At 46.6% G+C, this 23,937-nt stretch overlaps 1 protein-coding gene across 4 annotated transcripts in view; it reads right to left on the bottom strand.

Annotated features, from left to right (window-relative positions):
• The window catches only part of Tbc1d31 (TBC1 domain family member 31), a 62,068-nt gene that overhangs the window by 20,262 nt on the left and 17,869 nt on the right, over window positions 1-23,937 (bottom strand). For 3 of the 4 annotated variants that reach the window (XM_040730436.1, XM_013122570.3, XM_013122569.3), the window contains exons 5-11: window positions 21,503-21,654; window positions 17,797-17,956; window positions 16,231-16,431; window positions 12,861-13,037; window positions 10,991-11,070; window positions 10,764-10,910; window positions 6,407-6,540 (exon numbers count right to left, since the gene is read on the bottom strand). In XM_040730436.1, coding sequence (XP_040586370.1) covers window positions 6,407-6,540; window positions 10,764-10,910; window positions 10,991-11,070; window positions 12,861-13,037; window positions 16,231-16,431; window positions 17,797-17,956; window positions 21,503-21,654 — 1,051 coding nt within the window. The remainder of the gene's footprint in view (window positions 1-6,406; window positions 6,541-10,763; window positions 10,911-10,990; window positions 11,071-12,860; window positions 13,038-16,230; window positions 16,432-17,796; window positions 17,957-21,502; window positions 21,655-23,937) is intronic. The other variant, XM_040730437.1, reaches the window with a different exon arrangement.

The following is a 23,937-nucleotide window of genomic DNA, read 5'->3' as shown; positions in this document are numbered from 1 at the left end:
TGATCTCTGTCTGTGCTCTGCAGCTGTGACTCTGTGTGCAGTGTGATCTCTGTCTGTGCTCTGCAGCTGTGACTCTGTGTGCAGTGTGATCTCTGCCTGTGCTCTGCAGCTGTGACTCTGTGTGCAGTGTGATCTCTGCAGCTGTGACTCTGTGTGCAGTGTGATCTCTGCAGCTGTGACTCTGTGTGCAGTGTGATCTCTGCAGCTGTGACTCTGTGGATGCAGTGTGATCTCTGCCTGTGCTGTGCAGCTGTGACTCTGTGTGCAGTGTGATCTCTGCCTGTGCTCTGCAGCTGTGACTCTGCAGATGCAGTGTGATCTCTGCCTGTGCTCTGCAGCCGTGACTCTGTGTACAGTGTGATCTCTGCAGCTGTGACTCTGTGGATGCAGTGTGATCTCTGTCTGTGCTGTGCAGCTGTGACTCTGTGTGCAGTGTGATCTCTGTCTGTGCTCTGCAGCTATGACTCTGTGTGCAGTGTGATCTCTGCAGCTGTGACTCTGTGTGCAGTGTGATCTCTGCAGTTGTGACTCTGTGTGCAGAGTGATCTCTGCAGCTGTGACTCTGTGTGCAGTGTGATCTCTGCCTGTGCTCTGCAGCTGTGACTCTGTGTGCAGTGTGATCTCTGCAGCTGTGACTCTGTATGCAGTGTGATCTCTGCCTGTGCTCTGCAGTTGTGACTGTGTGGATGCAGTGTGATCTCTGTCTGTGCTCTGCAGCTGTGACTCTGTGTGCAGTGTGATATCTGCTTGTGCTCTGCAGCTGTGATTGTGTGGATGCAGTGTGATCTCTGTCTGTGCTCTGCAGCTGTGACTCTGTGTGCAGTGTGATCTCTGCTTGTGCTCTGCAGCTGTGATTGTGTGGATGCAGTGTGACTCTGCCTGTGCTCTGCAGCTGTGACTCTGTGTGCAGTGTGACTCTGCCTGTGCTCTGCAGCTGTGACACTGTGTGCAGTGTGATCTCTGCAGCTGTGACTCTGTGTGCAGTGTGATCTCTGTGCTCTGCAGCTGTGACTCTGTGTGCAGTGTGATCTCTGCAGCTGTGACTCTGTGTGCAGTGTAATCTCTGCCTGTCCTCTGCAGCTATGACTCTGTGTGCAGTGTGATCTCTGCCTGTGCTCTGCAGCTGTGACCCTGTGTGCAGTGTGATCTCTGCCTGTGCTCTGCAGCTGTGACTCTGTGTGCAGTGTGATCTCTGCAGCTGTGACTCTGTGTGCAGTGTGATCTCTGCCTGTGCTCTGCAGCTGTGACTCTGTGAGCAGTGTGATCTCTGCAGCTGTGACCCTGTGTGCAGTGTGATCTCTGCCTGTGCTCTGCAGCTGTGACTCTGTGTGCAGTGTGATCTCTGCAGCTGTGACTCTGTGTGCAGTGTGATCTCTGCCTGTGCTCTGCAGCTATGACTCTGTGGATGCAGTGTGATCTCTGCCTGTGATCTGCAGCTATGACTGTGGATGCAGTGTGATCTCTGCCTGTGCTCTGCAGCTATGACTTTGTGTGCAGTGTGATCTCAGCAGCTGTGTCTCTGTGTGCAGTGTGATCTCTGCCTGTGCTCTGCAGCTGTGACTCTGTGTGCAGTGTGATCTCTGCAGCTGTGACTCTGTGTGCAGTGTGATCTCTCCAGCTGTGACTCTGTGTGCAGTGTGATCTCTGTCTGTGCTGTGCAGCTGTGACTCTGTGTGGAGTGTGATCTCTGTCTGTGCTCTGCAGCTGTGACTCTGTATGCAGTGTGATCTGTCTGTGCTCTGCAGCTGTGACTCTGTGTGCAGTGTGATCTCTGTCTGTGGTCTGCAGCTATGACTCTGTGTGCAGTGTTATCTCTGCCTGTGCTCTGCAGCTGTGACTCTGTGTGCAGTGTGATCTCTGCAGCTGTGACTCTGTGTGCAGTGTGATCTCTGTCTGTGCTCTGCAGCTGTGACTCTGTGTGCAGTGTGATCTCTGCCTGTGATCTGCAGCTATGACTGTGGATGCAGTGTGATGTCTGCCTGTGCTCTGCAGCTATGACTTTGTGTGCAGTGTGATCTCAGCAGCTGTGACTCTGTGTGCAGTGTAACCTCTGCCTGTGCTCTGCAGCTATGACTCTGTGTGCAGTGTGATCTCTGTCTGGCGCTCTGCAGCTGTGACTCTGTGTGCAGTGTGATCTCTGCCTGTGCTCTGCAGCTGTGACCCTGTGTGCAGTGTGATCTCTGCCTGTGCTCTGCAGCTGTGACTCTGTGTGCAGTGTGATGTCTGCCTGTGCTCGGCAGCTGTGACCCTGTGTGCAGTGTGATCTCTGCCTGTGCTCTGCAGCTGTGACCCTGTGTGCAGTGTGATCTCTGCCTGTGCTCTGCAGCTGTGACTCTGTGTGCAGTGTGATCTCTGCCTGTGCTCTGCAGCTGTGACTCTGTGGATGCAGTGTGATCTCTGCCTGTGCTCTGCACCTATGACTCTGTGGATGCAGTGTGATCTCTGCCTGTGCCCTGCAGCTATGACTCTGTGTGCAGTGTGATCTCTGCAGCTGTGACTCTGTGGATGCAGTGTGATCTCTGCCTGTGCTCTGCACTATGACTCTGTGTGCAGTGTGATCTCTGCCTGTGCTCTGCAGCTGTGACTCTGTGTGCAGTGTGATCTCTGCAGCTGTGACTCTGTGTGCAGTGTAATCTCTGCCTGTGCTCTGCAGCTGTGACTCTGTGTGCAGTGTGATCTCTGCAGCTGTGACTCTGTGTGCAGTGTGATCTCTGTAGCTGTGACTCTGTGTGCAGTGTGATCTCTGTCTGTGCTGTGCAGCTGTGATTCAGTGTGGAGTGTGATCTCTGTGCTCTGCAGCTGTGACTCTGTATGCAGTGTGATCTGTCTGTGCTCTGCAGCTGTGACTCTGTGTGCAGTGTGATCATTACAGCAGTGACTCTGTGTGCAGTGTGATCTCTGCAACTATGACTCTGTGTGCAGTGTTATCTCTGCCTGTGCTCTGCAGCTGTGACTCTGTGTGCAGTGTGATCTCTGTCTGTGCTCTGCAGCTGTGACTCTGTGTGCAGTGTGATCTCTGCCTGTGATCTGCAGCTATGACTGTGGATGCAGTGTGATGTCTGCCTGTGCTCTGCAGCTATGACTTTGTGTGCAGTGTGATCTCAGCAGCTGTGACTCTGTGTGCAGTGTAATCTCTGCCTGTCCTCTGCAGCTATGACTCTGTGTGCAGTGTGATCTCTGTCTGGCGCTCTGCAGCTGTGACTCTGTGTGCAGTGTGATCTCTGCCTGTGCTCTGCAGCTGTGACCCTGTGTGCAGTGTGATCTCTGCCTGTGCTCTGCAGCTGTGACTCTGTGTGCAGTGTGATCTCTGCCTGTGCTCTGCAGCTGTGACCCTGTGTGCAGTGTGATCTCTGCAGCTGTGACTGTGTGTGCAGTGTGATCTCTGCAGCTGTGACTCTGTGTGCAGTGTGATCTCTGCAGCTGTGACTCTGTGGATGCAGTGTGATCTCTGCCTGTGCTCTGCAGCTATGACTCTGTGTGCAGTGTGATCTCTGCCTGTGCTCTGCAGCTGTGACTGTGTGTGCAGTGTGATCTCTGCAGCTGTGACTGTGTGTGCAGTGTGATCTCTGCAGCTGTGACTCTGTGTGCAGTGTGATCTCTGCAGCTGTGACTCTGTGGATGCAGTGTGATCTCTGCCTGTGCCCTGCAGCTATGACTCTGTGTGCAGTGTGATCTCTGCCTGTGCTCTGCAGCTGTGACTCTGTGTGCAGTGTGATCTCTGTCTGGCGCTCTGCAGCTATGACTCTGTGGATGCAGTGTGATCTCTGGCTGTGCTCTGCAGCTGTGACACTGTGTGCAGTGTGATCTCTGTCTGTGCTCTGCAGTTGTGACTCTGTGGATGCAGTGTGATCTCTGCCTGTGTTCTGCAGCTATGACTCTGTGTGCAGTGTGATCTCTGTCTGGCACTCTGCAGCTGTGACTCTGTGTGCAGTGTGATCTCTGCCTGTGCTCTGCAGCTGTGACTCTGTGGATGCAGTGTGATCTCTGCCTGTGCTCTGCACCTATGACTCTGTGGATGCAGTGTGATCTCTGCCTGTGCTATGCAGCTATGACTCTGTGTGCAGTGTGATCTCTGCAGCTGCGACTCTGTGGATGCAGTGTGATCTCTGCCTGTGCTCTGCAGCTGTGACTCTGTGCGCAGTGTGATCTCTGCCTGTGCTATGCAGCTGTGACTGTGTGGATGCAGTGTGATCTCTGCCTGTGCTCTGCAGCTATGACTCTGTGTGCAGTGTGATCTCTGTCTGTGCTCTGCAGCTATGACTCTGTGTGCAGTGTGATCTCTGCCTGGCGCTCTGCAGCTATGACTCTGTGTGCAATGTGATCTCTGTCTGGCGCTCTGCAGCTATGACTCTGTGGATGCAGTGTGATCTCAGCCTGTGCTCTGCAGCTATGACTCTGTGTGCAGTGTAATCTCTGCCTGTGCTCTGCAGCTATGACTCTGTGTGCAGTGTGATCTCTGCCTGTGCTCTGAAGCTGTGACTCTGTGTGCAGTGTGATCTCTGCCTGTGCTCTGCAGCTGTGACCCTGTGTGCAGTGTGATCTCTGCCTGTGCTCTGCAGCTATGACTCTGTGTGCAGTGTGATCTCTGCCTGTGCTCTGCAGCTGTGACCCTGTGTGCAGTGTGATCTCTGCAGCTGTGACTGTGTGTGCAGTGTGATCTCTGCAGCTGTGACTCTGTGTGCAGTGTGATCTCTGCCTGTGCTCTGCAGCTATGACTCTGTGTGCAGTGTGATCTCTGCCTGTGCTCTGCAGCTGTGACTCTGTGTGCAGTGTGATCTCTGTCCGGCGCTCTGCAGCTATGACTCTGTGTGCAGTGTGATCTCTGCAGCTGTGACTCTGTGTGCAGTATGATCTCTGCCTGTGCTCTGCAGCTATGACTCTGTGTGCTGTGTGATCTCTGTCTGTGCTCTGCAGCTATGACTCTGTGTGCAGTGTGATCTCTGTCTGTGCTCTGCAGCTGTGACTCTGTGTGCAGTGTGATCTCTGTCTGTGCTCTGCAGCTATGACTCTGTGTGCAGTGTGATCTCTGCAGCTGTGACTCTGTGTGCAGTATGATCTCTGCCTTGCTCTGCAGCTATGACTCTGTGTGCTGTGTGATCTCTGCCTGTGCTCTGCAGCTGCGACTCTGTGGATGCAGTGTGATCTCTGCCTGTGCTCTGCAGCTGTGACTGTGTGTGCAGTGTGATCTCTGCAGCTGTGACTGTGTGTGTAGTGTGATCTCTGCAGCTGTGACTGTGTGTGTAGTGTGATCTCTTTGCTCTGCAGCTGTGACTCTGTGTGCAGTGTGATCTCTGTCTGTGCTCTGCAGCTGTGACTCTGTGTGCAGTGTGATCTCTTCCTGTGCTCTGCATCTGTGACTCTGCAGATGCAGTGTGATCTCTGTCTGGCGCTCTGCAGCTATGACTCTGTGGATGCAGTGTGATCTCTGTCTGTGCTCTGCAGCTGTGACTCTGTGTGCAGTGTGATCTCTGCCTGTGCTCTGCAGCTGTGACTCTGTGGATGCAGTGTGATCTCAGCCTGTGCTCTGCAGCTGTGACTCTGTGTGCAGTGTGATCTGCTGCCTCGTGGTGCTCCATGGCCACGACTCTCCTCCCATGATGGACCATGAGCCATGTTCCTTAAGCTGCATCTGTCAGGTATTTGTCACAGAAAAGCTGTATTCCTTGATGTTATGACCTCCCATCTCAAATCATCAGCAGACGTTTCATTAGCAGAGTTTTATATAGTTTATGAGGACATTTCAATTCTAGAACCCATTATTTCATTTATTACCATACATTTAAACTTGAGCTGATAGTAAAGCCCGAAGTAAAACTGTGCCAAGATTTCGACGTCTTTAAATTGCCGCTGTTAGAACAGCACACACAGTGAATTACGGGAGCAGACTGCCTAACCTAGCCTCAGAATTTAAGTTCTCTACGCCTCGGTCTCGTCTGTAGAAAGGGGATAATTTTATCTATCACACGGGAAAATGAGCCAACAGAGTGAAACGCAGAGACCAACACGCCATCCATTGCTTGGTTTTATGGGCCTCGGGTGGTGGGGACGAGGGCAGCAGCCAGCACCTGGGCACTACCCAGCAGGCACTGTGTGCAACAGGGCTCCACCCTACAGTGGAGGCCTGAAAAGCAAGCAATCCCCACTAAGTGCGAGGCCTGCTCCCTTCTAACCGAATCCAGCCCGCAACAACACTGGCTACGAATTCCAACTCTCCATGTATAAGTGACAGGTTCTATGGCAGGCCTTGAACTTGTGGTCTACCTTTTGCTTTAAACTTGACTGTTTCATAGTTCTTGACCCAAAAATAAAGAGATCTAGATTCCCTAAGTGAGGCAAAGTGCCAAGACACCAGGATGGCCCCTGAGAGTCGGTTCTCCGTGTGGTTCTGCAGTCATGGAGCACTTACTTATGAGAGTAGCAACAACTTCAAAACAGATGAGCTGATTGTTCTGGAATAACTTTACAAACGGAAAAGCCAAGAGCGGAAGATATGGTGTGTCGCCGAAGATCGCAGACCAGTGAGCTAACGCAGAGAGGGTTCTGGGAATAAAAACAGGAAATAAAGACTAGCAAGGGACAGCATTATTAAAATCTCTGAATAACTGATTTGGATCTGGTGGAGATTTTCTCCCTTATCCCCATCATACAGTTCCCCTCTTTAGAAGCACTGGGTGGTGGCGGCGCACACCTCTGACCCTGGCAATGGAGAGGCAGGGGCAGGCGGATCTGCAGAAATTTGAAGCCAGCCTGGTCTACATTGTGAAGTCCAGGCCAGCCAGGGATACACAGTGATATCCCGTCTCAAAATAAAAACAAAACAAACAATACACACACACACACACACACACACACACACACACACACACCTGCCTCACCACCAGCCAAAGAACTCAACCCCCTACAAATGGGTTGAGTTTATGGTATTACATAAACACTGCTCTGTGCCTTCAATTTTTTAGTCAATACTACATAATACCCTCATGATGTTTTCTTGGTGCCTATGAGAGCCCTGTGCTGAGGTATCTCACTTATTTAAATCGGATTCCTGGCATTGGGCCTTAGGGCCTTCTGCTTTCATAAACGATGCTGCATTGAGTACCTTACACATGCATCATTCTTCATGTGGGGATACAGACTTGGGTAGACACGTCAGACATGCACAGCTGCAGTTTCAACAGTCACTGACACGTAATGCTCCATCCACGGGATGTCTGTTTATGTTGCTGACACTCTGAAGGATGTCTGTTTACGCTGCTGACACTCTGAAGGATGTCTGTTTTCTCAAGGCTCTTGAAAGTCTTATCAACATGCTGTGATGGTTTTTCTTGGTTGTCAACCTGACTACATCTGGAAATAACTGAAACTGGAGAGGCTGGGTACACCTGTGATGATGTTTTTCTTGACTAAATCATTTGCAGTGGGAAACCCACCCCAATCTAGGCCCCACCTTCTGGCAGCAGCCCACACAGAGGACAAGGAAGAAGGAAACTTGCTCTCTTCTCTGCCTGCCTTCACTCTTGCTGGCAAGTCCACTCTTGCACAGGTATTTGAGCTACTTTTTCAAGATTCTGAAGCACACTAAGACCAGCTAAGACGTCCAGCCTCGTGGACTGAACAACTACTGGATTCTTGGACTTCCCTTTGGTATACGGTCATTGTTGGACTCCATGGACCTCAGACTGTAAGCCATTCTAGTAAATCCCCTTTCTGAATGTGTGTGTGTGTGTGTGTGTGTGTGTTCATTCTGTCAGTTCTGTTTCTCTAGAGAACCCTGACTCTTATACATTTCTGTCAAACTTTTATTTTATATTATTTTTAAATTTATTATTACTATTACATCTTATTATGATGATGATTATTTTTGTTTTCTTGAGACAGGTTTTCTCTGAGTATCCCTGGCTGTACTGGAATTCACTTTGTAGACCAGGTTTCTCTGAGTAGCCCTGGCTGTACTGGAATTCACTTTGTAGACCAGGTTTCTCTGAGTAGCCCTGGCTGTACTGGAATTCACTTTATAGACCAGGTTTCTCTGAGTATCCCTGGCTGTACTGGAATTCACTTTGTAGACCAGGTTTCTCTGAGTAGCCCTGGCTGTACTGGAATTCACTTTGTAGACCAGGTTTCTCTGAGTAGCCCTGGCTGTACTGGAATTCACTTTGTAGACCAGGTTTCTCTGAGTAGCCCTGGCTGTACTGGAATTCACTTTGTAGACCAGGTTTCTCTGAGTAGCCCTGGCTGTCCTACAACGGGCTTTGTAGAGATCTATTACACAGGTGGTTACGAAGGCACAATGAAGCACCGTGCTCTTTCCTGATCCAGTCCACTGGAAAAGCGAGTGTTTAAATCTACATTTATAGTATATAAACTACTATCTGAGGCACTCTAAGATTTACTATTTTGAAAACGGAAACCTTGGCTTTCTTTGTGTGTGTGTGTGGTTTCATGTGGGGAGGTATGTGTGTATGTGTGCCCTTCACGTTTTGTTTGAGGCAGGGTCTCTTCCTGGCCTGGGACTTCACCGACTGAGCTGCGCTCACTGGCTGACGATTGAGCTTCCAGGGATCCGCCTGTCTCTGCCTCCATCTTACCACTGCTGGTGCTGCAAACATGCACAGTGCCCACAGATTCTTATGTGGTCCCGGGGATTGGACTCAGATCTTGCAAGACACGTGCTTTATGGACTGACTCATTTCCCCAGTCCTCCAGAAAACTGTTTAAATAGAAACTCTCCACAGACTAAGAGAGAGGGAACAGCAGAACTAGATGGTCAGTGTTTTGCTAATCCCTGGGATGCAACAGATCTAGATGATCGTCAATGACCAGGCCACTTCAAGAGAGAAGCAACCATAGACTGTAGCCCTCCTAACACGAGGACACAAAACCACCTATGATGTCACCCAGCAAGCCACCAAGTGGAGACATTAATGTCCTCACTCTCACCAGGACCTCTGCACTCACGATCAGTTTAAAGAACATTGTGGAGAATGAGAAATAGAGCAAGCAACAGTAAGGAAATAAACTAGCAAAATCCAGACCATGGAAGAGTATGCAAGGTAATTCTGGTTCTTCAACAAATCCATTGCCAGGGAAACAGAATCTGCAGATGAAAAGAGGCTCCGGGGCGCTGGGTGGTGGCACATGCCCAGAATCCAGCTCTCATGAGCAGAGGTAGGAGAGCTAAAATTCAGGACAGCCTAGACTCACAGATACTGTTTCAGAAAAGTCAGACAAGGGGCTGGAGAGATGACTCAGTGGTTAAGAGCACTGGCTATGCTTTCAGAGGACCTGGGTTCAATTCCCAGCACCCACATGGCAGCTGACACCCATCTGGAATTCCAGTTCCAGGGAATCTGGCATCCTTACACCAATGCACATAAAATAAAACTAAACAAAGTATTTTTTAAAAGCCAAACAATAAAAATAAAAGACTTTGAAGGGGGTGGCGTCAATCCAATATTATGTGTGTAACTTGTTTGAATCCAGATTTGAACAAGGTTACTATAAAACTTCCCTAGTCAGTCAGGAGCGGGATGCTGGGATACAAGTGTGAGCTTTCTTTTTTTTTTTTTTTTGGCTTTTCGAGACAGCGTTTCTCTGTATTGTTTTGGAGGCTGTCCTGAAACTCACTCTGTAGACCAGGCTGGTCTCAAACTCACCTGCCTCTGCCTCCCGAGTGCTGGGATTAAAGGCATGCGCCACCACCGCCCAGCTTAAGTGTGAGCTTTCTTGACGGCATGATAATGGCAGTACGCATGCTCAGTTAGGGGAACAGCGTCTCCAGCCTTTAGAGGCATGCGTGTAAACATCTAGCATGGTATGCGCACGCATGTCTAGGGAGGCAGCAGGCAGCTGTTGAGGAGAGGGTGAGATGAGGCCACCAGATGGTCCACGAGGTGACAACTGCTGAGCCGGCCATGGCACAAGGCTCATCTTTGTGGCCCCCCCTTACGTAAGTTTGCATCTGTTCATCATAAAACTCAGCTCTGGAAAAGGCCTTGGGTTCTAGAGACCAGGAGCAATTGCAGCTGCAATAAAAGTGACCGACTCACATTACCCAACCTCTCCATGCCTTAGTTTCTCTACTTGCAACAGAAATTAAATACATATATACCTAACAATGAAGACATTTGTGCTCAGCCTTGTGATGTGACATGATGTCACATATAAAGCTCACACTTGAGAACTGTGTGAAAGAGAGTCTTACAGGGTGTCAGAACGTTGCCGGTTTTGTGCTTGGTGCTGTGTGAGGGCTGTGCCTGGCCATCCTTGCAATACCTGCACTTGGACATACTAGGTTTATGATTAGCATTTACCAAGTGTCCACTATGAACTAGACACTGCTGTAAACATTCTAAGTCTTCAAATACTCCAATAATCTCACAACGCTGGGTTATGAGCGTCAGCCTCATAAGGATGGGGGGACACATATATGTCCTTTATCTCTTATTAAACGAGAGGCTAAAGAGTCAAAGCTAGTCTCTGTCTTAGAGCCCAAGCTCTTTTCACTACTTTGCTGGAGCGTAACACAAACCAACATCCACACATGATGCGTATATGTTTTGTTTTTAAGATAACACTGTATCATCTGGAGCATAACACAAACCAACATCCACACATGATGCGTACATGTTTTCTTTTTTAAATGCTTCCTACCAGACAAGGCCAGTCAACACTGACCAAGCAATACTTTCTAAGAGGGAGGTGGGAACCCTGCAGGCTCCTGGCTCCCATCCCCGCCCATCGCTACGGTGTGCTGAGCATACCTCTGCAATACTCTGAGCAGTTTTCTACTCTTGATGGGGTACTTCTTCTGAAGGTTGAGATAAGCCACGTGGGTGCCCTTGTCCACCAAGCTACTAAATGCAGTATGGTTCTCAGGCAGTTGTAGTAAAGAGCGCCAAATAAACATTCTGAAATAAAAGACTAATTTTAAATAAGAAAAACTTGCTTTGAATAAAACTGACTTAGGTTGGAAGGATCTGAGGCTTACCTGTATTTTGTTGGATATTCCCCATAGCCTTTTAGTAAGATCTGCAAACGTTTTTTATTTAATCCTTCCGACAATTCATTCTATAAACAGATCGTATCAGCAAGTGACAATTGTGCAACTGAAAACACGGTAGTCTGGTTCCACAGTAGCTTGCAAACTTTAGAGCACAGGCCACAAGTCAAGCAGGGTGGCCCAGACTGGCAGTCTTAGCAGCCAGAGACTGGGCTGGAGGACCACGTGTCTGAAGGCAGCCTGGGCTGCAGGGGTCTCAAACAGAGCAGAACTGAACACAATACACAGAGAGAACATTCGCGTCCCCGGGCCCCGGCACACATGCTTCCTCCCTCAAGTACAGCCATGCACATGGGATTCACTCCTGTCACCCTCCTAACAAAGCGCCAAGCACGAAGACACCAGCACACCACAATGTGAGCTGCTTTTCACCGAGTGGAATCTGCTTTTTTGCGGAAGTTTTATGATTTAATGCTTATAGAAAAATTTAAATTAATGTGAAAACTGCCAAGTATTGCTGAGGACACAGAATAACTAAAACTCTCTGCTGACTTAGGAATGTGAATTACCTCAATGGCTTAGGAAACCAACAGTATTTACTAAGCAAATCTATGGAGCATCAAGATGCTAACATGTGAGGCAGAACACATACTTCGTACATACATGAAATGCAGAGCTCAATCTCCAGCAGAGAGAGCATGGCCACTGAGGCAAAGGGCATGTCTAGAAGGGAGTGGTAGCATTCCGCCCTTTGATGTGGGTGCTGGCAGCAAGGGTACGTTCGCTTGGGAAAACTCACTGTGCACTTCACATGTGTATTTTATTGGCAATAAAAAGGCCCCTTGAAGAAAACCTCAAGCATCGCTATGAATACTTATATCTCCTTTCTATTTCAAAATAATATATATGCTTTGCAGAAAAAAATTAAAAAGGAATAGAAAAACCATTTTAGTAAAGAACATGGGACATTGAGACGGTTCAGGGTTTTGGTACCTGAGTCTGATCCTTGGAACCCACAGTGGAGGAGAGAACAGACTTCAACAAGTTCACATGCATGCACCTTTCTATGCACATATGCGCACACACACGCACACACATACTCACATGCACACACACACTCACGCACACACACTCACACACATATACATACTCACACATACACACACACTCATACACATACTCACACACATATACATGCTCGCACACAAACACTTAATTTTAAAAATCAAAACTTTTTGAATTCTTTCTCTCGAGGCAATTCTACTACTGGCTGCCTCCAAGGGGTACAATGACAAACTCCAGAGTAAAAAGCATGCTTCCTGCTTTCCCTTTATAACCTTCTACAGCAGCACTGGCCAACAGAAACCCAACACGAGTCACAAATGGAATTTAATAAAAGTAGAAATTGGAAAAAAATCAGTTTCATGATATAATTTATTTAACCCAACCTAACTAAAATACCACTCACATAACCAATATAAAATCCGTTCATAAGACTTTATGGTCTAGGCTTTCCTACTTTCTTACTGCATGTGTTTTACAGTTGAGACATCTTTTAAAAACATGTATTTATTTAGTATGTGCAGATGTGAGTGTGTGTGGGTTGTTTGTTGGATTTTGTTTTGAGACAGTGTCTCACTGTGTAACCCAGGTCCATCGCAAACCCACAACCCCGCCTCTACCTCACACATGTGTGCTGGGATTACAGGTGTATGCCACCATGATAAGCTACCGCGGCACGTCTTGATTCCGATTTCCACACCTCAAGTATCATCAGCCACACGCCAGCCCAGAAGTCACGAGATGAGCCTACAGCAGGGTCATAGCAAGCTGGAATTTAATTATAATACATTCTTACCTCTTTGTTTTCTAAATTACCCATCAGGTCTTGCTTGAGGATTCTAGTTTGAATTTTGCTGTCTTTAGGTCTTGCTGGCCGCTGTACTCTTCCTGACCCCATTTTCATCTTAAGAGCACGGGAACCCAGCGTATTATTGGGCAAATCTTCAACCACTTTAACTAAGGGAGGAGGCGGCTGAAAGAGAAGAAAGATTCCATGCATTTATAGACATATATGTATCGTCCACAGCGGGTACTCTTGGAAAGTGGGCCTGTTAATATATGATTCATTAACTTTACGTGAATAGCATGTTTTACTTTGTACACAGCATGCGTCTGTCAAATTCCCTTAAAGAATAAATAAATACACATGATTAAGGGCAGTAAGTGGAATTTATTCCCAAAAGGTGGCTCAAAACGATATGGCAGCAAACCACTTTCCACATGTATGATGGAAGTTGGCCTATGACACGACACAGAGAAGGCATGGCTAGAGGGATGTCGGGGGGGGGGGGAGGGAGGTTGGGGGTGGGGCATGCTGAGGAAAGAGGAAAGCACCAGAACAGAACAGGCACGGGGCGCAAGAGGAAGTCTTGCGAGAGCATGGGGTCCCCTGCACTGTCTGAGGCCAGGGACTGTGTCAGCAATGGCTGTGAGTCCCTTTCTGATCAACTGCTTTAGAGGCAGCCTAGGTAACACCACCCAGAACTACGAGCTCACTTAGGGGACTGTCAAGTGGGAAAATCTAACAATCAATTTATTCACTACATTCCCTTTGCAAACGGCACTCCTTTGACATCAAACGGTCTTCCTCGTTCAAAGGAAATGAGCAGAGGTCACACAGGCTGAGTTCTAAACACAAGGTACAGGGCCCACTTCTGTGACTGAACTCTTCATCTCGTGATGGGAGCGAAACAATCTGACCAAACTGTGGTCATCCTTTAATATTACTGAACTGTTTATTCCTTAATTTCAGTCCATTCTAGCCTTTCATTAAAGCCTCTGTCCCGAAATGACTTCCTCATCACTGGCTTCGAGCACAACCCTCCCCAGTCCCCCAGGCTAGCGCTTGAGTACAGGACTGAACTCCTCTCTGTAATGAATACGTAACAATTCACTGACGCCATTAGGACAACATCAGAAATTCTCCAATGACAAGAAGACACAGTAAAAAAAAAAAAAAAAAGAAGAAGAAAGAGGCCCAGGAGGGTCAAGGTTTGAACAGGAAATGAGGCTGGACATCCACGCCACAGCTGCAGACACACCCGACTCCACTGGGAGCTAGCTTTCCTTGGCTGTGCTCCCAGGTGCTGGACACAGCAGCGTAAGGAGGAGACTCACTCTGAATAGCTCTGCTCAGTCGCAGAAAACCACACGAAAAGGCTAAAGACGCTCGCGAGAGCACTTAACACACCAGTGATTTAAAAAAACTAGCGTCTATTAAATGCTCCAATATATAAAACGCACAGAACTATGACATCTATAATTGCATATTTTACATAATATAGATTATATATAAGAACAGATTATTATAATCCCATATGGTGGAAAATACATACTCACAAACACACACATACATGAACACATGTATTAGATCAGACTTGTCATTTCAAGTATATAATTACATAGAATCATCTCAAGTACTGAATTAGCAGAAACAGAACCAATGATGCCAGGAAAAAGTTAGGGAGTCACAATCAACTGACTTGTACTACATAACCGTGTTTTGATATGGGTTTCTGTCTAAAGAAACCTTACTTGAACTACATTATTGACTTCCAAGCTAATAGCACTAGAACTCACGCCTACATGAGTTTAGGATAGATATTTTCCCTGTAAAGATGCACCACACAGCTTTTTTGTGCTTAAGAAACCTAGACTATTTCCCAGCACTATTCTTTGGGGGGGGGGGCAGTATGAACAGTGAAATCACAATAAAAAGAGTCGTGATTTTATACAGACACTGTATTGAAAGACACCGTGATTGTAGTATGAGCGGTAAACAATAAAAGCCTTGTTCTATTCAGCATTAGCTGGGACCAATGGTATTAAATGAGTGTGGATTGAATACAACAAGAAAAAAGCTACTAAATGTATTAACAAATAAGGACAGTGACTGGCTCAGAGGGGAGAGACAACTGTACACAGGCCTGATGACCTGAGTCTACCCCTGCACCCCACAGGGGCCTACACAGACTCACTAAACACTTGAAATTAAGAAACGATGATGAGGGGCTGGAGAAATAACTCAGCAGTTGAGAGCACTGGCTGCTCTTGCAGAGGACCTGGGTTCAATTCCCAGCACACATGGCAGCTCACAACTGTCTGTAACGCCAGATGGACTGATTGATGGGAGGAGTAGCCACTGAAGACTGATTTTAGGAAATTTATTTAAATTACTGTAACTTGGACTTAGTTAATAGAGACCAAGATAGACAACAGGTAGCAAAGTCAGACGATCACCAGATAGATAGTAACAGAGAGATGATAGACAGATGACACACAAACAGCTAATAAGATGCTGGACAGATAAGAAGATAGACAGTAACAGAGATCAATGACAGATACATGTTAGGTAATAGACAGACAGATAGTAACAGATAGATGATAATAGACAGATGATACACAAACAGCTAATAAGATGCTGGACAGATAAGAAGATAGACAGTAACAGAGATCAATGACAGATACATGTTAGGTAATAGACAGACAGATAGTAACAGATAGATGATAATAGACAGATGATACACAAACAGCTAATAAGATGCTGGACAGATAAGAAGATAGACAGTAACAGAGATCAATGACAGATACATGTTAGGTAATAGACAGACAGATAGTAACAGATAGATGATAATAGACAGATGATACACAAATAGCTAATAAGATGCTGGACAGATAAGAAGATAGTCAGTAACAGAGATGAACGAGACACATGACAGGTAAAAGATAGACAGATATTAACAGACTGACGATGCATAGCTACAGGATAGCTGATTGACAGACAGGCGATAGATAAGATAGATGATAGATAATATGTGGATAGAGATATAGATCTCAAATTTAAGAAATCCTATGATTTAGCAGTGACTGGATTAGAAAAGAAACAGAAAGGGCCACGGCGCCCAAGGCTTGAACCTACGAGAAGAAAGAGAAGGGCAAAACGAAGACACGGGGACTAAAGCCGGCCTCTGGAAGAGACTCCGGGTGAGCGCCAAGCTGAGAAGGAGTCTGGTGAGGGGTCAGGGCTGGAGACTCAGCTCTTCCAGAGCCAGGGTAATCCATAAAACAGATGTGTCCCAGAGAAGTGAGAGAACAGCACAGAAGAGACACTCCATTCTTGGCGACACGACATTGAAGAGGGCAGATTCGGTTATTGGGTGACATACCTTATTTATTTCTTGTGTTAAAGCCTGCACGGAATATATGTTCAGACTTCCGTTTTCCATAATAGACGCTATGTACCGACCGTGTGGGCTAATCACTGATGAGCTAATTCCTTCTTCGACGCTCCCAATTTCAAAGAGAAGTTTACAAGTCTGGATGTTGACAAATCGCATAATCCCATCTTGACTTAGCACACCAAGAACCTGCGCAGACAGAAACGATGGGGCTGTAACATCGAAAGCCCGATGGCTGAAAGTTCATACGCATAGAGAGAGAGACCATGTACATGTGTATACATTTATACGCACGCCATGTAACTATATCTTAAGACTAATGTATCCATTTTAAATAATTTCTAAGAGGGCAGCTCAACTTCCAGTGAGCCACTACGCATTCTAAACCCACTAATGGTGGCTCATGTGGATGTGTCTGCCTCTGACAGATGGTGTGGACACACCCTGGGAAACTATGGAAGGGTTAGGCTTCCCGGGCAGGCCGCCTCATTACTGAGACAGTTGCTGACCTCTCCTCCACACTGGCTGTCAGGGCGGAAAGAGACGCACATGCTCCTGGTGAGGGCTCCCCACTCTACCAGCCTTCAGCTGCCCGAGCTGATATTTGCGGAATGGATTGAGATTATGGGTTGTATACTACAGTATGGTAGAGGAGTAGGGGCATAGCTAGTCTTTGAATAATTGGAAAAATTCCATGGAAAAGCTCTCTTGCACCTGTGGGCTAGGGGCCAATGGCTGCAGGCTATACCGTATATGATTCTCTGACATTCCAGAGTCCAGTTGTTGTACAGGAAAAATGCACTCTTGTCCACTGGCTGGCAGGGCACAGCCCCCCACAGGTGCAGCACACGCAGGCTGGCCTGAGGGCAATTTGGAAAGACCCTGTCCTAATTACAGACGCCTTTGTGAAACTACTTCAGCGCTGGGATTTTTATCCTACAAATAGGACATGAAAAATGACATTTGCAAAAATTTAGTTATCTAGTGAGGCATCATTCATAATGAAAAGGACTAATATATTATGTGCCCAATAGCAGAGGGCTAGTTTAAAGAAAAATAGGAACTATTATGAAGCCAAGAAATAAAGACATTTTGTACTAACATGGAGTAATTCTCAAATTAAGGAAAAGGGTATAAGGCTGTGTAGAGAGAGAAGACATGTTATATATAACAATAGTAGCCACAGGTAGGAGCGAATAACTAGACAAACAGGAGACAGAACGGGGCTTACCACCGATGCCTTTTTGTACTTTTACAAATCCAACCATACGAATGAAATAACAATTTAGAAAACTTAAGTGAAACAAATAAGATGCCAATGTGCTTACAGACTGCATGTGTGTGTGTAACTACATAAAACACATATGAATTTAACTTTGAGATTCATGACTGTGACTGCCAATTTAAAGTTAAAATAATTATTTATCAGTGCGGGGTGGACACGGCTAACACGCACTGTATAAAAGTGGAAACTTTTAAGAAGGACTATAAAGAGGAGTGCGTGAAAAACAGAGCCAGTATGGTCTGGAAGCGGGAGCAGGCTTTGTCACTAACCTGATTGGAACCAGCGTCAAAGCTATCAGGAAGGAACTCCAGATGGCGAACAGCTCGGACCTTAGGAGGCATCTGGATGATTCTGAAGAGCTCGGCGGTCTCCAAGCACCACAGGTGCAGGTGGTTGGACTTGCCTCCAGCAGCTAAGGTTCGGCCGTCTCTACATTTAAGAAGCAAAACCCAAACAGTGAGGCACGCGGCAGCCGAGCGGGTTGTGTGGCAGTGGTCCCTGAAGCTTCCTGTCACATAAACTAGTCATGCTGTCCGCGGGCGTCTCTGGCCATACACAACTACTGAATCTGGGGCCATGGTTGCTCCACCGAGGAACAGAAGGCTACATGTGGCTGGTGGGCCATACAGGGTGGCTCAGGTTTTCTGAAGGGCTGGGATTTGTACCCATTGCCTTAAAGCATCAGCTTACGTTTGTTGTTGATTTGTTGAATGAGCTACCAGGGGCTGAGGCACGTTTATATTTTAAATATGATTTTGAAAGATGTATTTATTAGCCAGGCAATGATAGCTGGCAAGCAGATCTCTGTGAGTTCGAGGTCAGCCTGGTCTACAAAGTGAGTTCCAGGACGGATCTTTAAAACTAAACTGAGAAATCCTGTCTCAAAAAACCACTCGTGTGAATGTTTTGCCTGAATGTTTGTATGTGCACCATATATATGCGTGGTGCCCTCAGAGGCCGGAAGAGGGCTCTGGATCCCTGGAACTGGAGTTATGGGTGGACTCTAATCGAGGACCTATGGGTGCTGGGAACCTGGTGTCCTGTCCAGGAAGAAGGTAAATAAACAAACGATGCCAGGCAGAGAGAAATTCCGTACGGCTGTAAGTAGAGGCCCCAAACAGTGGAAAGGAAGACTTGCGCATGACACGACATGAACAGACCGAAGGTTTGTAGGAAGGTTTGGAGAAACTCTACATGTGTCAGTGAAAGTACCGCGGAAGGAATGCAATGCTTACATGAGGAGAGGTTAGAGACACTCAAGCATGACGGGAGCAGAGGGAAGGAAGAAGACAAGAGGAGGGGGGCCTGTGGCAGGTGACCCCCGGCCACAAGACAGGAGTGTGGCTTTTCCTGAGCACAGTGGAGAGTTCAAAAGCGGACAAATTAGGGAAGTGATATGACCCAGTGTAATGGTGTGCAGGGCCACTCTGCTGGTTTGGCAGACACTTTTAGGAAGCAGGGATAAACAGACCAAATGGTACATTACAGTGTCTGAAAGAGATTAGGGGGCTGGGTGAGGGTAAGAATCCTATGCCAGTGGGGGGCGGGAATGAATAATTCACCAAAGAGTGTGGTAGAGTTGGTAAGATTTCCTAAGGTCTAAGACAAACTGGGGAAATTTTGGGAGACAGAGGCAGGCGAATCTCTGTGAGTTCGAGGCCAGCCTGATCTACAGACCAAGTACCAGGGCAGCCTCCAAAGCCACACAGAGAAAGTCTGCCTTGAAAAACCAAACAACAACAACAAACCCAAAAACAAAACAAAACAAAACCAACAAAAAACCCAACCCATCTCCTAGTCGTCCTCTGGGACTGGAGAGGTTTATAAAGAATGGCCAGCCCATCCATGAGTTCCCCTGGCACGCACAGTTTCAAATCACCGTTTCCAACACCACTTTAAACTCACTCTTTAGAGCAACAGCTGATTGTGGGCTTGGAACAATCTGGAACACTGAGACACACCAGAGAGCATAGAGCCCAGCAACTCTGGCAGTATCACAGGTGACCAGGGCAGTATCAAAAGGATTTAAAACAAATCTGAAGAGTCTCACTGTTCAGAAATGAGAGAACCGGCCATCACTAAAACTCTTAACTACTATGGCTTGAAACTTCCCAAGGGCAGTAAATCCATGAGCTTGAAAAGATTAATGACTGAAAAAGAAGAGTTCAATGGCCATCTTTGGAAGATCCGATAAACCAATGCATTAGTTTGAAAACTGGTTTTAGAAAAAAAGGAGAAGCACTAGGGAGGCTGAGGCAGGAGGATAGCCATGAGTTTGAGGCATGCCTGTGGCACACAGTAAGACCCTGTCTCAAAAACAAATGCAAACAAGCAAACCCCAAAATAATAGCAAAATAAGGAAGGAAAAACAGGGGTGGGGAACCAATCTGTCCATCCACTCTTTTCCACAGCTACGTCAGAGTGCGGGAAGGACCAACAAGAGAACGCGTGCTTTTATTTTTCCAGACAGGGTTTCGCTGTATTGTTTTAGAAGCTGTCCTGGAACCGTTCTGTAGACCAGGCTCGCCTCAAACTCACAGCGATACGCCTGTCTCTGCCTACCAAGTGCTGGGATTAAAGGCGTGCGCCACCAACCCCGGGCTGAGAACGCGCGTGATGAGCGACAGAATCAGAAGAGAAGGGACAACAGAAAAGCAACCAGTGAAGGGCGTGATGGGACTAAAGCTGTTAGTAAGCCAGGAGGGACAAGCTACAGCAGCTAGCTAATAAGCCGGGGACGGACAACAGAGTTACACAGCAAACTGTTCTAGGACCTCACACCAAGCTGAGGGAGGGGGCGGCTGCAGAGTCCACCCAAGTCCCCAGAGATCGAGAGACTGTGGCCTAAGCTGCTTCCTCTTTACCTGGGTTGAGCCTTGTTTTCAGGAAATAAGGTACTAAGCAGTGCAGGGGATGCAGATGACACGGGCCACACTGAGGAGCACCACACAGACACAGAGCAAGACCAGACTACAGGAACAGTTGCATTCTTACACCTTCCGAGGGCGGGCGGGCAGTGTGCGTGCGTGCGTGTATGTGTGTGTGTATGCGCGCGCGTGAGTGTGCTACCCATGTGCGCACAGGTGCATATGGAGGCTGAAAAGTTCTGGTTCTCTTTCCTCTCTGACTGTCTCTCTCATTTTGAAACAGGGACTCTCCATGGCCTGGAACTTAGCACAACAGCTAGGCTGGTTGGCCAACACACCCTGCAGACCTGCTTGTCAGCACCTTCCCAATGGTGTGATTACAAGAATATGCCACCACACCTAGCTTTTTAAACCAAACCAAACAAACAACCCCCAAACCATGAGTTTAAGCATTGAATTCAAGTCTTCCAGTCCTTGCAAATGGTTACTGATTGAGCAGTTTATCCAGCCCACAAGAAAAATCCTTGAGCTATGCCAGTCGAATGAGATGTCATCAACACCAGCGATTAGAGAAATCACAGACAGCTGAGCAATGGCTATGGGACAATATTAAGAAGCGCTTGCTAATTTGTAAAAATTTGACCATAATAGTATGGTTATGTTTCTCAAAGGTAAAAATACACATTGAAATATTTATCAGTGAAATGACACGTGTAAGCTTTGCTTCTGAGCAATACATCAGAGAAATGGGCAGAGACAGAAACAGGACCAGACTTGGCTGACAACTATACGGTGCTCAGGAGTTCATAGATTTCTCCATTTCTCCATATACTTAAAAGTTTGCACATGAGCTGGGCACTGGTGGTGTGCGCCTTTAATCCCAGCACTTGGGAGGCAGAGGCGAGGAGTGTGGTCTGCAGAGCGAGTTCTAGGACAACCAGGGCTACTACACAGAGAAATCCTGTCTTGAAAAACCAAAGTTTGCACAATAAAGTAAAGCCGAAGTCTGCAGATCACAGCTAAATATGAAGGAATTGTTTTTTCCAGATTTTGAAGGGAAATTTAGAATTTTTAAATAGAAGCTAAACTTCTTGAAGATGCCCGTTACCTGGTCACAGCAAACACTTTGTATAGGATGCTAGAGCCTTCAGGCGGAGCTGGCAACTGGTACTTGCAAAACAGAGTATCACACTCCCAGGCAAAGATGGAGTTATCTTTAAAACAGCTGAGGATCGTGTTACTGAACGGGAGAAAGAAAACCTAGAGACAGAAAAGATCACCTTTCACCTACACAGTCGTCTTAAGTTTAAAACTACGCATCGTCATTTTCTCCATTTTAAGATGATCTTTCCTTACACTAGAGAGAATACATTTTAATATGACAGTACAATACCAGTATTCCATAAGCCATTATTAACAAACAAAAGTGGCAAACCATTTCAACTAACAAGTTGACTACAATGATGAAATACACAAAATTCTAAATAACAGTTGAAAATTTGTCAGCTTATATTTAAAAAGTCTGATGAATTAGATACCTCTGAATCAGAGCTGGGTGTTGGTGGCGAAGCCTTTAATCCCAGCACTCGGGAGGCAGAGGCAGGTGGATCTCTGTGAGTTCAAGGCCAGCTTGGTCTACAGAGCGAGTTCCAGGACAGCCTCCAAAACAATACAGAGAACCCCCCCCAAAAAAACGATACCTCTGAATCAAATGTTTACAAGTAATGAACACACACACCACATTTATATGCAAATTACACATGTATTGATGGACTATACATTTCTGCCTAGCGTCCCATGGATGTAATGAAGATGAAAATTTACATTTCCTAGTAGCATGTTGGAAAGATGCAGTACACTCACTACTCGGTGTCTGTGATAATGCTGGGGTAAACTGGAAAGGCCAGCTGTATGTCTACTCTACTCTTTTTTTTTCTAAAGATTTATTTATTTATTATGTGTACAGTGTTCTGCCGCATGTATAATTGCATGCCAGAAGAGGGCACCAGATATCAATACAGATGGTTGTGAGCCACCATGTGGTTGCTGGGAATTGAACTCAGGACCTCTGGAAGAACAGGCAGTGCTCTTAACCACTGAGCCATCTCTCCAGCCCCGTCTACTCTACTCTTAATCACCACTCCAGTTTATAGTCCTCCCGCTGTTTTAAGTGTGCTGCTTCAGACACCTCATGCCCCCACGTTTCATAACTACATCAAGAGACCCCCAGAGTCATTGACCTGTACCATGTAGATTGTATATGTCACCACGTTCCCACAACAAAACTGCTCAACGAGGCATCTCTCAAAACACCCACATTGTTCAGGGATCATGACTCTATATTCATACGAACACAAGAAAAACATTAACCACGCTTAAGAACACTACATGTTGGTGGAAGCCTAGGGAGAGTTTCTGTCAGTCTGCTGCTAGACAAGTTACTACAACACACCTTGAAAGCCGCCAAAGCATCCCTCCTGCGCTGGTCAACTAACCGACAAGACTATGTCCTCTAGGAATAACTGAAAAGGTGAAGACAGGTGGAAATGTTCTGCATGACTAAATGAAAGTGTACACACAACCACATTTTACTTTCTGTGTAACTTATTTAATGGGGAACCGTGGGTGGAATCCACTGACAGCAGGGCTGAAAACGGCATCTTTTATTCTGGTTCTCGCTGTTCTGTTACAAAGGTTTAACCAATGTCTCTATTTGCTAGGGCTAGGGGTGTGCTTGTGGCTCAAGGGTGGAGTGACTGTCTAGCATGCCAGAGGCACCTGAATTCCATCCCTGGTACCCCAAAACGAAAACCGAAACGCTGAAATCGATCACTGATAGCCTCAATATAATTCTCTGAGTCTATCTGTATAAAACGTATATGTGCCACACGTAACGTGTACATGGAATAAAGCCCCGTGGAACATAACAGTCAAGGTCATTGTCAACAAGACACATAAAAGCCTCACTAAGTACGTAAGATGCCGACTGAGCCGGATGAGAGGGACCCATCCTCACCTGAGCTCGTCACACGGCCACAGGCCATCCCTAACCCTTCTGATACACGCTAACTATGAGAAGATGCATACCATGGTCTTAGGGAAAGAGTCTGCAATGAGTATATTACAATCCATAATGAATGCATCAGAGACTTCCAAAACTGGTGTCAAAGAGTGACTCCAGAAAATTCTCACTTTAATTAGCAGTCATTTCTTTGGAGAAAAGTAATAAAGTTTATTCCTACTGGGAGCAGCAAAGGCCTAAGAGTTAATGAGTGCCAACTGCTATTTTAGGTGAATAGCTGTGATAAGATTATTGCCTGCATGATTATTCATTACCAGATTTGTGATTTTAATTGCTAGATTTTAATGATTATAAAATTGTTCCTAATGAAACATGTCATTATTATTTAGATAATGTCATCTCCTGACAACATTAAGTACTTAGAAAAAAAAAACTTCACAAAATTAACAAACCGCGCAGGAGGGGGGACAATTGAGTTCAAGTGGCTTTGACTTGTTTCCTTGATGAACATGCCAACTCTT

The sequence above is a fragment of the Mesocricetus auratus genome, unplaced genomic scaffold, assembly GCF_017639785.1.
Source record: "Mesocricetus auratus isolate SY011 unplaced genomic scaffold, BCM_Maur_2.0 Super-Scaffold_100023, whole genome shotgun sequence".
Classification (NCBI taxonomy): domain Eukaryota; kingdom Metazoa; phylum Chordata; class Mammalia; order Rodentia; family Cricetidae; genus Mesocricetus; species Mesocricetus auratus.
This window is presented reverse-complemented; position numbering and strand designations above follow the sequence as displayed.